Source organism: Athene cunicularia, assembly GCF_003259725.1.
Source record: "Athene cunicularia isolate RWA chromosome 2 unlocalized genomic scaffold, athCun1 chr2_part1, whole genome shotgun sequence".
NCBI classification, from domain to species: Eukaryota; Metazoa; Chordata; class Aves; order Strigiformes; family Strigidae; genus Athene; species Athene cunicularia.
Window position 1 is genome coordinate 129,769,486 of NW_020799095.1, and position 14,636 is coordinate 129,784,121.

Sequence of the window (14,636 nt, forward strand, 5' to 3'; positions counted from 1 at the left end):
CTTTTTTTTTTTTTTTTTTGAGCCACACTTTTGGGGAAGCTTAGGGAAGAATGTTCTGGAGTAACTGGCTGAGACACTGGCCTCCACACTGGTGCTCTGTCAGTCGCTGCACAGCTGCATAGGCGTATGTTTCCATTCCTTCACTTGTACTCTGCTGACTCTGCCCTTTATGTTTCTGGAAGCTTCGAAGACACTCTCAGTACTACTGCTAGCAGCACCAACTCCTTAACTTGAACATTTCCTTGTGGAAAGGTTATGCCCGTGAGTTTTCTTTACATACAGACATTTTTTCCAACATAGATTTAGTAGTACCTGTACAAAAGCTGTTCATAATGGTGGGGCACATGTGGCTGAAATTTAGTAATTAATTATTATAGCTAAGGATTCAATAAGGAAATGCAGGCTTTAGCTTCTATGCCTGCTACTGTTTCAGAAGAAGTTGCATGGGCTGGTTTAAACTGTGTGTAGGCACAGGAATTCATAATTGGCTGCAACTGAGAAATGCTAGAAGAATTGGAAGACACACACATTTAAGCTTTCCAACATACTTCCACTGATAGGTGCTTTAATTAGATTAAACTTTGCGTTCCAGCAAAATGACAAAAAATCTGAGCCTAGCAACTGTCTAGTAACTTGTAACAATTTATTGAAATTGTCATGCCTTACCTGGTGTTTTTATTGATGCTTCTTTGCATCTTGACTGAGTGCATGATTCTTGTCTGTGAGGATTAGATCACTTGTTTTCTGTTTTCTTTTTTCTGTTTGTTTACACACAAACAGCTTTAAGAAATTTCAATTCCAACTGTCCATATACTCTGTGTTTACCCATAACTACTATAGCTGGAGTCCCTTATGAAGTGTATGTTCTTATGTACCACCTTGTACCAGACTAATCTGAAGCGAATTCGGCTGTATCTAGTGTTGTCATGGTAAGGTAGAAGTTAGAAATAGCTATGTATTTCTGATATACTTAGAGCTACCCTCTGCTTGAAAATGACAGCCTCTGTTTCAGATTTTTGCTCTTCATTCTTGGGGAAACTAGATAGTTCTTTGAAATCTGCAGTTACTTGGTTTATAGGCCCAAATCAGTTCTGCGTTCATTCTGCCTGCAAAAGAAATGCAAATAATAAAAAATAGAGCACTTTAATTTTATTCTTAAGTTTTCTGGAAATGTCTTCATTTATTTTGAGGTACTGATTTATTTTTTTCTTAAATTATCAGTAATGAATACTCCTTTTGAAGACTTTTTTCAAATAGTAACACCTGTAAAACTTACTCTAGCTCTGTTTCCTCTTGCTTCTTAATCAGGTGATGCGCTTCTGAATGCACAAGTTAGCAGCTCTAAACCTGCAAAGGGAGAGTCATCAATTCCACAAGGTAAAATACTTTCATTAGTAGGCATCCTGAATAACTAGAAAAGTGGTTTATGGAAGTAGAAACACAAATTGACAGTGAGGCTTTTGTGCAGTTACTGATCTGGAACTTTATTATGTAGCTTTTTTGGCTATGCAAATGTTATACTTCTGAGATGCAGTTACTTCTTAACAGGTTGGGAACAATCTCTGTTACGTGTAGAAAGGATTCAGTATCTAGAACTTTCAGAGAGATTACCTGTTACACAAATAGTTACCTACAGAATAGGTAAAACTAATTCTCAAGCTCTGCTTAAAAATTCTTTATGCTAGCTTTTCAAACTTAGTCGCTTTTTTGTGTTAATGAATTGATTATTTGCTCAAAGAAAATATAGATAACTGCCAAGAGCTCAAAGGTACCAGTCCTGAGATTATTGCAAAGTTTGCACTTGTTTCAGATTGTAAGCTTATAAATTACTCAGTTCTTTATATACTTCATAGAAGCATACTTTAAATGCATTCATTCTGAAAGTACTTAAATACAAAATGTATGTTTTAAATAAATATACATGACATTGTCATCCACACAGTTGTTAAAATTTGGCTATATTTAGACTGTGATCAACTAGTGAATCTTAGCAGTTTTCTAATAAGGCACACTGCCGTAGTAATACATGAAGTGAATTAGTTTGGAATAATGAAATCAGATGGTTGTTTCTTACTCATAGCCAACGTTAGTGGTGTTGCTTTTTAATGAAAAGTAATTAGTGTAATTAAGCAAGTCAACAGATGAGTTATTAAAAGCACCTAGATCCATAATGTGAATCACTTCCTGCTACTTTTTTGAGAGCTTTGCTTTACATGCAAGCTTTCTGGACTATAGCACAGAAGGAAAGAGCTGTACTCTTCAGAGATGCATAATGGGACAACAGGAGGCAATAATCAGGTTGCAGTAAGAGGTATTCTGACAGGACATGAGGAAAAAAGCTCTTCATAAGATTGCCCAGAGATGCTTTGAACTGTCAGCCTGTATGATTTCTGGAACTTCAATAATGTGCTATAATTTTGAGGTTAGCTGTGCTTTGAGCAGAAGGTGAAACTAGGTGACTTCCAATCTTAAGTTTTCAGTGAGTTGCTGGTCATATAGAAGGTAAGTGTGTTTGGCAGGATAGTAGCGTGATAAACACAGAATAATAAAGCTCCTGCTTCATGACTTCAGCTGTCTTTTTTGTAAGGTTGCAAAAGAGTTTTTTCTGCCAACTACAGTTTGGTTTCTGTCTCTGCTATTTTTGTGGTTGCCTTCCCTTAACATGTTGTATTACCCTTAGAGGATGTTGACTGGTAGAAACAATGTTAGTGGAGAACGGTCAGTGGTTTTATGTACACCGGTGGCAACCTTACAGATGTCTGTTTTTGGAAGTTATTTGTCAGAGAAAATCTAGGCGTATCTCACCTAATCAATTCCTTGCCAGTAAGGCTACCGAGTGTGGCATGTTCGTGCTGTCTGAGCTATGAATTCATTTGAGGAATAAAATATTTGGTCTTCAGGTGTTGACATACAATTTTGGCTGACTATTTAAGTTTTACACTTGCGATATGCAGATATTTTGTGTTTGTAGATCAGCAGTATTTCTGTTGTTTGCATTGCATATACAAAAAGAGAGAGAGGATTTGATATACAGACCCCTTTGAGAAGGTTTGTGATATATAATAGGAGGTCAGGCTGGGTGCACCAGGTGACCATTAGTCTTTGTTTTATAGGGACATAGATTTTTTTAAAAGTAGTTTTATAATGATCCTTAAATTAGTGTACTGCTGACTCCTCTCAAAGTATACATTAAACTTGCTATGGCTAGTAATTTCTCATCAGGGTAGGCTGTTGCAGTCCTGTGGTCTTTTACCTTACTTTCATGTAAAATATATTGCTTATTAATTATTTTGAGATTGTTATGATGATTTTTTTCCTCTAACCTTGATGCACATGATGGTCAATATGGTATCAATGCTCTTTGTAAATCCTGTGTAGTGTTTGGGAAATACTTTCTACTTCTTGGTCATTTCTTCTACTTCCTATTTAGAGAACTGCTGTATGCAGTTATGAAACAGAAATTATTCTTCATCTAGTGCATGGGGTTTTCCAGAAATCCACCATACCTCTAAGAGAAATTACCTGACAGTGTTGGAAGAACCTCCACACCCTTTTTTTTTTTTTTTTTTTAATCAAGAGGCACTGATTCACCAAGATAGCAGCCCTATAAAGAGACACAGGAAGGAGAGTGCAGTTTGGCACTGTTTTTTCCTCACTCTTCAAGTTAGTAGACAGATGGTGCGTATCATCTGAACTGGAAAATCAGTTGAGACAGAGCAGCAGCTCATCTGTATCACACTGGTGTAGTAAAGCTGCTATTAATTTTTATTGTTAAATGTATGTGTGCACGTAAGTAATACTGTAATTCTTCATCCGGTTCTTATTTAGAATAATGTTTTGGTTATGCTTGTGTTTAAGTTTCTCCAGGATTGAGTGAAAGCCATACAGTAAATGGAGGAAGCTGGAATGAGAAGTCTGTAAAAATCTCCTCACAGATTGGTGTAGGGGAGGAGAAATGGACATCTGTTCCTTCAGCTGCAGCTGGGAAGAGGAAGACTGAGACATCGGCTTGGGGCCAGGACACTGGAGATGCTAATGGGAATGGAAAGGACTGGGGTGTAACCCTGGTGGGCAGGCCCTGGAAAGAGCGTTCTTTGTTCACTCCTATTGGTAAGTTATTCCGAAGAAAACTTGTTTCACGTAAGCATTTTTACATAGGTATATTTTTTAGTAGCAAATCTCTTAGCCTTATTGTATATCAGGAAAATCTTGGAGTGGTTTAGTGAAATGTGAACTAAGCAGTTTCTGTTTACTTTAAGTTCTGATGGCTTAACATTTGTGTCCCCTTACAGTTTAACTGGGTTTTTGGAGTTTATCTGAAATAAAATTATTTCTGCAAAGGAATCAAATTTTTTTTTATATCACTTTCCTAACATTCTGAAAGTGATTACTAAGTCATTTTGAAGTTTAACTTCTTTTTAATGAATTCTTAACAGCCAGGTCATAAGTCTATTTTGTTGATCCAACATGATCAAAACAACTGTGTGTTTGTCAGATGTTTGTTTAGGCTCCAGGCATAAAGATTATTCTGTTCTCATAACATTTACTGTTATGCTGTTTCTCTCATTAGAAATTGTTTTTAGTCTTCTCCAGTACTTTTTTTTTTTTTTTGCATTTATCACTTGTACTGTCCATAATAATAATGAAGAAGAGAATTCTTCATTTCTCTCTGGGCAGCAATCTTCAGTTTGTTAGCAGATACTGTAAGACTGTTCTTCCCACTGTTCAGTCTAAGTGATCATAGTCTTTTCTGAAAAGCAGTGTTCCTTTTGTAGGCAGCAACATTGCTTTAGTCTAGACCTCTTCTATTTGTCTTGCGTATCTTGAAATGTGGTTCCTGAGGCTGGACCTGCTATAACATTGGAAGCTTTGCTATTGCCAAGTAGAGGCAAAGGGATTTTTTCATATTCCATTTAGCTGTATTCTGCTGTATATTCTAATAAGGTAGTTCTTAGTGACTGTGACCACCTCATTATTGTTTTTGTTACCAGTCTGACCAGGCTGATTTGCTTCTGGTAAAATGACTAGTTTTGTGGATGAGAGGAGAGCCGTGGATATCTCTTATGATGACTTTAGTAATGCTTTCAACAGTCTCTTGCAGTATAATTGTATCCAAGTTAGGATGGTTGAAAAACTGGTTGGACTCAAGGGTAGTAGTTTGTGAGTCATACTCTACCTGGAGGCTGGTAACAAGGGGGGGTTGTCACAGATCTCTGTACTTAGAGCTGTCCTGTTTACCATCTTTACAAACAACCTGGAGGAGGCAACAGAATCATTCATGTCAGATTCCCAGTTTATACCGAACTTGAGTGGGGAGGAGAGGAACCAGTTGATACAGTCCAGATTAGGGCTACCATCCAGAGGGACATAAACCAGCTCGAGGAATGGGTCAACAGGAACCTGAGGAAGTTGAACGAGGACAAATGTGAAGTACTGCACCTGGGTAGGAAGCACCCCTGGCTGGGAACTGACTGTCTCAAGAGCAGCTCTGTGGATGGGGGGTCCTGGTGGACACCAGGCTGGACGTGAGTCAACCACAGGTCCTAGCAGCAAAGGACACCAACAGTATTCTGGGCTGTTACTAACAGGAGTCTGTAGATTTAGCGTAGTGATTATCCCCTTCTTGGACCACATCTGGAATATTCTGTCCAGTTTTGAGTGCCTGCCCCCCAGCTAAATAAATGTAATTCTAAATAAAAGCTACTAGTAGTTTTCTTTTAGAATCACATTCTAATCAGAAGTTTCTTTTGACATAGTAGTGCCACTAATTTTTTCTGCTTATTTTCTACCTTACCCTTAACAGTCAAGTATATCTTAATTTTTAAGTAATAGCTCCTGTTTGTAAAAAATTATTCTGAATTCCCTCTGTTCTGTAACTTATATATAATATGCTCCAAGCTAGGTTTCATCTACAAAGCTAATAAATAATGCTTTTCGGTAACTTAAATCATTGCAATAATGGGAAGAAGAGTAATTGTATGGGGCTCAACACAATTTACTTTCCCTCTGAGAAGTTTATGGATAAAGGCTGCAGAGGGAAGAAGATCGTAGAAAGCTTGAAAATTGTTTCAGGCTGAGTGTTCATACTGTCACATCTCTACCAGCACTGATTGTCTGATGTAATAAGCAAAATAATGCCCTCAGTTGTGTGAAATGTTAACATAGCTGGAATTTTTTCAACATTGCCCACAGTGTGAAGTTTGTGTTTGGGTGGTGGGGTTTTTTTTCATTCCCTCCCTTCCTCCACAGCTGCTTGGAATGTGGATGCAAGGATTAATACCTCTGAACAGAATTCTACTTCTTTCTCTTCATTTGGATTGACTCCTGGAGTTTCTGGTATGTATGCCCTTCCAAAGATTTTTTTCCACTCTCTTCTACCCGGTGGAAATAGAATCTGCCCCGTGTTATTAATATGCATCTTTCTCACTGTTCTTTGAAAATAGTCCTGGTAACTGGAAACAGGTAGAAGACATGTTTTAAGAAAGCCTGGAAAGCTTTTTGTTATGCTGAGATTCTGCAATAAAATAACTGTTTTAAACTGATGATCAAAATTTCTGTCAATAAGAAGGTGATATTTAGCTTTCCTTTTTGTGCGTCAAGTTTAAATAACGGGCATAAGAGATTGCTCAGTGTTGCTACATCTCAAGTTGGAGATCTGAAGATTGCTTTCTAGAAAAGTCTGTTTACCCTGATCTTCTGGGAGACTTGTTATTTGATGGTTGGGTTTTTCCCCTCCAAGGAACTGAAGCACTACTTTCAAAATAATGTTCCACAGGCAGGATTTGAAGTCTTGAGTCTTTCTCTGTTATGATGGGTGGGAAAGCTGAGCTCCAAGTTTTTCTTGTTTTGAAGGGTGAAGTTGCTATAGAGTACAAATCTGTGTTCATAACAAATCTTGTGTGTTAAACTACTGACATAAGTGCTGTAGTGATTTTACTATACAATAAAGGGATCATATGTCAGATTTTCTGCTCTTGTTTGCTTACTCCAGTTGTTTAATGAGCTTGACATGGCTATTTTCTTTTAGGAAGTAGCTGGCCAAGTGCTTGTGTACTTAGGCTGTGTTTACTAGTATTGCTTTTAACAGTAGAACTCAAGTTCAGTGTCCTACAGCTCAAAAGCGCTTCATTCTATGTGCACATCTGAACTCAGATAACAAAGAGGTTATAAATGCCAAGGTCTAATTTATCAGACTTTCCAAACAACAGTTCACTTAATCTTAACAAAACCTTGTCTTGAAGAACAAACAGTCTTAATTGTACAGAGAGTTCTAATAACATTTTAACATTTCCCAGGGAGCCACTTGAATTCAAGTTCAGTCTCTAGGCTGAAACTTTAAAAAGTTTACTTAGTAAAGTGGAATGACAGACTAATCTGAGACTCATCTGCAATACCACCATTCCAACTTAAATTGAAAGAGAAGTGTGAAGACAGTAAAGTATATTAATCATCTTTGATGCACCTTAGACAAAATGTTGTAACACAAAGCAACTACATGAATAAATATTTACTTCTTAGTTGTGACTGGCTATCAAAAAATGAATGTGTCAAGGTTCCTGTCATCTGAGGTATCTTTTACAGAGGCATTTATAAAATAGAGACACCCAGGTAGCTATAGTCTACTTAAACTTTGTTTCAAAAATAAGTCTCATAAAGTAATAAATTAATTTCAGTCTCTCAATCAAGATGTTTTTAGTTTTATTTTTTTATAATATGGTTTCTGTTTGCTGATGCCTTATTTTTCTTAAGATAATGCAGTTAGATGTCTGACACTTTGTTATCATGTCTGGTATTTGCCTTACTGTTGTTTGTCGTGATGCTTTTATGTTCCTGAAACCTTTACTTGAAATGAGAATTTGATTTTTAGTAATCAATAATTTAATTGCTATATCTGCAGTGTAATTAATGAGGTTTCTTTCTAGTACTCTTTTCTCGTAAGCTTCTCCCTGTAAGAGTTCTTACTGATAGAGGGTAATAATTTTAGTGCCCGTAAAATTTCGTTTTATTTTTCAGTTTGAGGGGACTGCTCTAAGCCTTGTAGACAGTTGTTAATCACCCTTCTTACCTCTTTTTTTCCATATTCTTCCCCTGACTTAATTCTGTCTTTCTTCAGTTGCCTTGCTTTCTGAATATATCTCATTTTCAAGAGCCTTGTCGTTTTCCTGCACGTTCAGTCTTCTTTTGTTCAAGCTTTCTGCCTTCCTTTCCTACTTTGATTGGAATTTCATTATCCAAGAAAACTCAGGAAGCTTGTTAACTTACAAGTACAATTTTATTTATTCCCTTTCAGGATCCAACAGTGAGTCGGTTTCTCAGGCTGGTACTTCTGATTTCCAGTGGGATTTAAGTCATGCTCAACCCGCTGTTGATGACGAATGGTCTGGGTTAAGTATGTTCCTCTAAAATGTTCATTAACAAAATGTTATTAGTTATTGTTACTTTGAAGTGTAATTACTTATATTAGCTACTTGTATTAGCCAGTTGTGAGCATCTGAAGAAAAACCTGGAATGTGTATCACTGCTGTAAAACTAATTGACAGTTTGAAGAAAGCAGGAAAGAAGTACTTTGACAAATGATAGTAGAAAATAGGTTGGGTTTTTTTAGGAAAAATACATGGATATTGAAACTCAGAAGTGAAAGACAGCTCATGTAAAGTAGTTCTGGCTTTTGCTAGAAAATCTTGGTAAACAGTTAAAACAGTCTTACTGCAAATGATGAGAAAAATCTACTGGAAGTCTGCAAAGGACATATTTGGCAGATAGTATTTGAGTCACAGTTTGCTTTTACATGTTTGTACCTTACTGAAAACTTAATGTGACATAAGACTCCTGTATTTAATCTGTCTTACTTTCTCATTTAGCAAATGTTAGGAAGTGTATAGGAAGCATATGCAAGATAGAAATCACTGAAATCACTTGGGAGTTGTAGTAAAATTGGTTACTCTCCTTTTCCCCTCCCTGCCAGTTTTAAAATATTGTTGTAGTTCTTACCACAGTCTCCCCTTAAACAGGGCTGTAGTATAATTAAGTTATATTTACTAGAGAAACTGTACCTGTGAAGAAAGCTTTCAGCCTTAAATTCACTTTTTGATCTGCCTTGTAATTGATAGCTTTATTCAGTCAGATCTAAGAATGTTTAAGGAAAACAGTTTAGTGCTTCTCATTAGATCACTGACTTGAAAAATTGATCAAGAGGTTGACCAGAAAAGCTGCCTTGCATGTTACCTTCTCTCTTAAGAACAGCTTCTAGTTTAATGACTGCAAAAGTGGAATGGATGGGTGCAGTCCTTGATTCCACTAATTTTGGCATGGCTGCTCTCATACCAGAGCATTTTGAAACTTATTATTAAATTGAATAAAAGACAAAAGATAAGGGAAGCACATTTGAGTTATCATTTAAAAGTAATCAGTTTTACATATTATCAAAAGCATAATTTCTTCACACTTCTGAGCATAGAATGTTTATTACTGTAGCTTCTGTTAATAGAGTAATTCAGTCATAGTTGGCAACTAATTGAAGTGTACACTAATAGAAGTGGGAAAATAATTAAAGTTTAGGCCAATATGATAACAGATATACCTTACTGCTTTATCTGGTTCAGGACAAGGAAACTGTTATGTACAAATACTAGTAATTTTTATTATTAATAAAAAAGAGTGGATTTTTTTCTTTAAATATCTAGTGAGAGGGCAGTAGATGAACTGTAGTGTGTCGTGTTGGGCAGTAATTGTTTTTTCAAATCAGTAAATTTTAGTGTCCAGAGTAAGTGTAATTAAGGTAATATATTTTTTTATATGAAAGCAAGAGATGGAAGAGTGTTATAAGTAATCTTAAGATTTCTTAATGTATTTCTGGTTTCATAATGCTTGCCAGTAAATTTAATTGGGTTTATTACTGCTTTTTATTTTGACTTAATTTTCAAATGTTTCAACTGAATTCTTCTGTAGTTGAAGGACTAGGTTTGCCTCTTTTTTTCCTTCAATTTGACATAGACTGAGGGCAAGAAATATTTGTGATCAGCTTGCTGCTAAGTTTCTACTAAACAGACAGTCTAAGACTTAGTTCTTCCCTTCAGATATTTTTAATTTTTATATAACTGACCCTTTAAATCTGTGTCATTCCTGTGTGACAACACTAATATGTACTATTATAAATGAACAATAGCAAAATGGGGTAGGAATTTAGAGTCTTAGAAGAAATAAGGTTATTTTAAAATGTTGGTGTTACAAGATGACTTTTGGCTCAGAAAGAATTATGCTTTCAGATACATAATTTGTAAAGGATTCTTACTAAGGCAAGATTCATCAGTGTTACTGTTCATCTTAATTTTTTCACAAGGTAGAAAGAAGGTTTAAAATAGAGAACAGCTTTGTCCCTCTTCACGTAGTCTAGAAAAGTATCTCAAAGCAATTGGTTCTAGGTGGCTGCTGCTGTGACTAGTCTGTAATCCAATTGCTCTGTAAAATAACCAAGTCTTACTTGGTTACTTGCTCATTACTTACAGCAATCTTCCACCTATTAGTATAATCTTCAAATTTTTTTCAGAAATACAGGAAATGAATATTTGCATCTTCATATCAAGAAGTGGCTTTATGCATAGATTTATTTTTTTTTCCAAACTGTTAAAGAGCACCTGTAAAGTAAAGAGACATTCCTGAAAATGATTTTAATCTTTGTAGATGGACTCTCTTCAGCTGATCCCAGCTCTGATTGGAATGCACCAGCAGAGGAGTGGGGAAACTGGGTAGATGAAGAAAAAGTTGCTTCTGTTCCTCAACCTGAAGAGATATCTGATGTTCAAAAGGTAAAAGGTGATATTTTCTCCTTAGCTTCAAGACTTTGCCCTTACCACTGCTGTTTCTTAAAGTAATTTAAGAGTAATGGTAAAAGTAGTCTTTCATCTCTTTTATACTGATAAGAATAGCACAATTGTGTTTAATGTGTACACGGAGAAGGAAAATTATGATTACTGTTGTTGAAAAAGTAGGAGCCACTTAGCTCTATATCAGATCTTACTGTCTCATCATACTATAATGATTACATTATTGTTGTAGACCAAGAGAGGATTTAGATCTTAACAATGTTTAATTCTCTGTATGAAAACCAACATCTCTATGCCAGCAATATGTGGTGCTCTGTTGTCTTTTTCATTCCTAACTCCTGTACCTATATTATCAGATAGCATGTAAAGAATGTCATTTTCCTAAAATGAACTGAACAGATAAGATTGTGTTCATTTATACTTTCATATGCAATTAAATTCCTTATAGCTATTAATTTGTGTTTAGTCTACAGAAGGCATGTTTCATTGTAATTTTAAATGGTAAATACTTTATATTCCTATATGAAGGCTTCAGATAATGAAAGAGAAAAAGCAGAGCAAAATCTTCAGAGTTCTACAAGTGGCAAATCCAAGAAAAAGAAGAAGAAAAAGAAGAAGCAGGGTGAAGAAGCCAACTCTCCTGCACAGGTAAATGGAACAAAATCTGGATAGTCTGAGAGGCAATTGTGAGGAAGTCACAAAATCACCTTTATTTTTGTATATTAGTGTCTTAAGCAAAACTTAACTTGGGGGAAATAACTTCCTTATGGTGTTGGATTGTCTATTATTGTTTAAATGCTAAAGTAATCCTTACTAGTATTTTCTTTAATTTGAATTATTCTGTTTGACTTGTGAATACAGTGTAGTTTTGCTGGATTTATGGAAAGCATGGAATATGTGTAAAGGATTTATCCCAAATTACTTATTTTCTGTCAAATGAGGATTCTGTACTGTAGGGATGCCTCTGGGAGGAACTTCCCACTGCATGGGAAGCCTTCTCCTCCTGTCCTTTGAAAGATAGCTGCCCTGGTGAAGGACATAGCTAGCTAGTAGAATAAGAGAAGTTGAAGTTTTCTCTTTGGCTATCTTACAGTACAGTTCTGTGAGAACGTAATGGTTTCTGTCACAGCTCAATTTTTGTGAAATGGTAAATATCAATGCCTTGAACTCGGTAGGTGGAGCTTTCTGAGTAAGATTTGAATTAAATAGTATTTGCAAACTGAGATGGTTGGAATTTTCAGTGTTACTCAGCTTTAGAGGAATTACATTGAAACAGATTTGTTGTAAAAATAGCAAAACCAAATTACATTTCACTTGGCAATTGAATCATCTGAATAGATGAAAATAAGTACTTTCCTAATAGGAAAAAGCTTTTAATAGCTCATTCTCAGAATACATCCTGCTTCTGCTTGTAGTGACAGCCATTCATAATTTACATTCTTTACAAAATGTTAAATGCTCAGTTGAATCTGACTAGGTGAATTGGAGAGAAGGGGGGAAAGTATTACATCAGTCATTCTTGCTTTGCATTTTTTCATGATTATCATGTTTTCAGTCTGAGACTTTATTAAACCATTTTAAAAGATTAAATTCCTATTACATAGAATTCTTTCAGAGATGTCTGTGTGGAGGTGAATGCTCGTGTCAATTTGCAGTGTTTCTTTTGAGGCAAAGCCAAACTGAGGGTACTAGGACTGCAGCTTTTTTTCTAATTGAAATCTGTCATGTTCTGGTGTCTGTGATGATTCTTAATGTAAGTCAAGACTAATAGGTTATGGTTAACAGGTGTTTGAGGATGTCTTGCATGGATCTTAAGGTCAGTGAGTGCATTCTGAAGCTATTTTTTTTTATCTGTTGCCTGTGAGCTGCCTTTTAAATTGTATATGTCAAATGTCCTACTGTCTATGTTAACATAAACAGATTCATTTATTCTACTCATTGTTCTCCAACCACTTTGATTTTGTTGCCTTTCCTTTCAATCCATCGGTCTATGAAATCATCAGTTTAAAGATGAGAATTTCTCTATTAAATTTCTATGGAAAATTGGGGGGTGTTGCTTGATAGGCACAGACAGAACTGCTAATGCATCACAGATAAGCTATCCTTGTTATAGCAGTTTAGCAATTTAACTTTCCGGTCCTTCTTCAAACTCACTTAAAATTTCTATATTTACTCTCTTAAAATTGAACATTTTCATTTGAACAGCATCATCTATCTCATTGAATTTACCTAAGTGTTAACATGTTTGTTGGCTTCAGTGTTTGTCAAAGCAGTGGAAGCTCCCTTCAGAGCTAGATGTAAGGCAATATATATTCTTTCCTTTCAAGAACCAACAGACTTAGACTGTGACTGCATTTTCATGAGGTTCTAGGGAAGATAAGTAAAGGAACAGTGTTCCAAGAGGTAGTTCCATCTTAAAACCAGGGACCTGTGTTCTGTTCAAAGTTCACAGTCACGGGATTCTTCTGTTCAATATCTTTGTTAACTTTTGCTGTAAACAAATGTAACTACTCTAATTCCTCATGTAAAATTAAAACTTTCCATTGTTACAGTGTTTAAGGAGTAAAGATTGAGATTCTTGGATACTTTGGATAAATTTTCAGTTTCTGTATCGAGACGTTTGTTTTCCAGACATCATGGCAGACTAAATTGGGTTGCATAAATATTATTTAAAGCTTAATATATGATAGAAAACTATGTAGGTTAATATGCAGAACTTGTATTTTAAAACATTTTACTTGTAACAAAGGACAGAATTGAGAGCAGTCAAGTCTCATTGTGATGCTTCTACTAAGTGTTTAGAGTAACTATAGGAGTATGAAGTGCACTTCATTCCAAGATTGGGGTTTTATAGTAAATTACATGAAGAGTACTGCTTTTTTGGGCTTTATTGGGTTCTATGGTTATTTTTGTATTATGTTGTTCTAAATTTTGAGTGTTAGCATAGGCTAATAGTAGCTCATTTTTTTAGATAGATTTTCTTAGTTATAGAAGCTGATTATGGCAACAAAACTGATGTGCAGGGAAGAAGAGTCAGAACTTCACTGCAAACACAGGCTCTTTTTTTTCCTCCCACCGCCCCACCCCTTTTGTAGGACACTGAAGAACTGGATAGAGAAGCTGGAGAGGAATTTCAGGAGGATACCTCAAAAGTTCAACCACAGCAGGAAATAGCTTTTTCTCTGAAGACCATAAGTACTAGTGAACCAGCTAAGGTAGGGATACAAAATTGGGTTTCTGTTACAATTTTTGATTTGGAAGTGATCAGAGTCTATTGAAACATCAATTTGTGTAGGTAAGGTTACAGTAAGAGTACTGCTTCGAGCTACATGTTTATGAATATAAGGCGATTGAGAGGTTGAATCTTAGATGCAGGTCAGTTAGGCATTTTAAAAAGGTTGTCTACTCTGAAAAGCAGTATCTTCTAAATCAGCAGTCACTTTTATGACTGTCAAGTTATTTTCCTTGTTTGAATATTCGAGCAATAGTTTAAAACTTTGGAAGTCTGGAAACCTAAGAACTAATAGGTCTGAGTGCAAATCTAATAGTATATTTTACAGTTCCATTGCAAAAGAATGAATTGTTACTAATTTACTATGTTCTGACTTAAATGCAGTCCAAATTTTATTTTAATGGCTGTGCTAAGCTTAATGTTAATGACTGAATAAGAAAAGTTTTTATTTGAACCAATTCACAAATTGACTGCTTCAGCTCACAGTTGAAACATACTCTAGAGAATACAAGTTCTCTTTAATCTTCCTCTAACTAGCAGCTTTTTTAGATACTGTTATCCTACAAGCATCACATTTTAAG

At 35.6% G+C, this 14,636-nt stretch overlaps 1 protein-coding gene across 1 annotated transcript in view; it reads left to right on the top strand.

The window, feature by feature from the left end:
* Positions 1 to 14,636, top strand: part of MTDH (metadherin) — a 53,134-nt gene that overhangs the window by 25,612 nt on the left and 12,886 nt on the right. Inside the window, exons 6-12 of the mRNA XM_026841498.1 lie at positions 1,309 to 1,377; positions 3,859 to 4,110; positions 6,250 to 6,336; positions 8,291 to 8,389; positions 10,681 to 10,805; positions 11,352 to 11,471; positions 13,919 to 14,038. Of these exons, the coding sequence (XP_026697299.1) occupies positions 1,309 to 1,377; positions 3,859 to 4,110; positions 6,250 to 6,336; positions 8,291 to 8,389; positions 10,681 to 10,805; positions 11,352 to 11,471; positions 13,919 to 14,038 (872 nt within the window). The remainder of the gene's footprint in view (positions 1 to 1,308; positions 1,378 to 3,858; positions 4,111 to 6,249; positions 6,337 to 8,290; positions 8,390 to 10,680; positions 10,806 to 11,351; positions 11,472 to 13,918; positions 14,039 to 14,636) is intronic.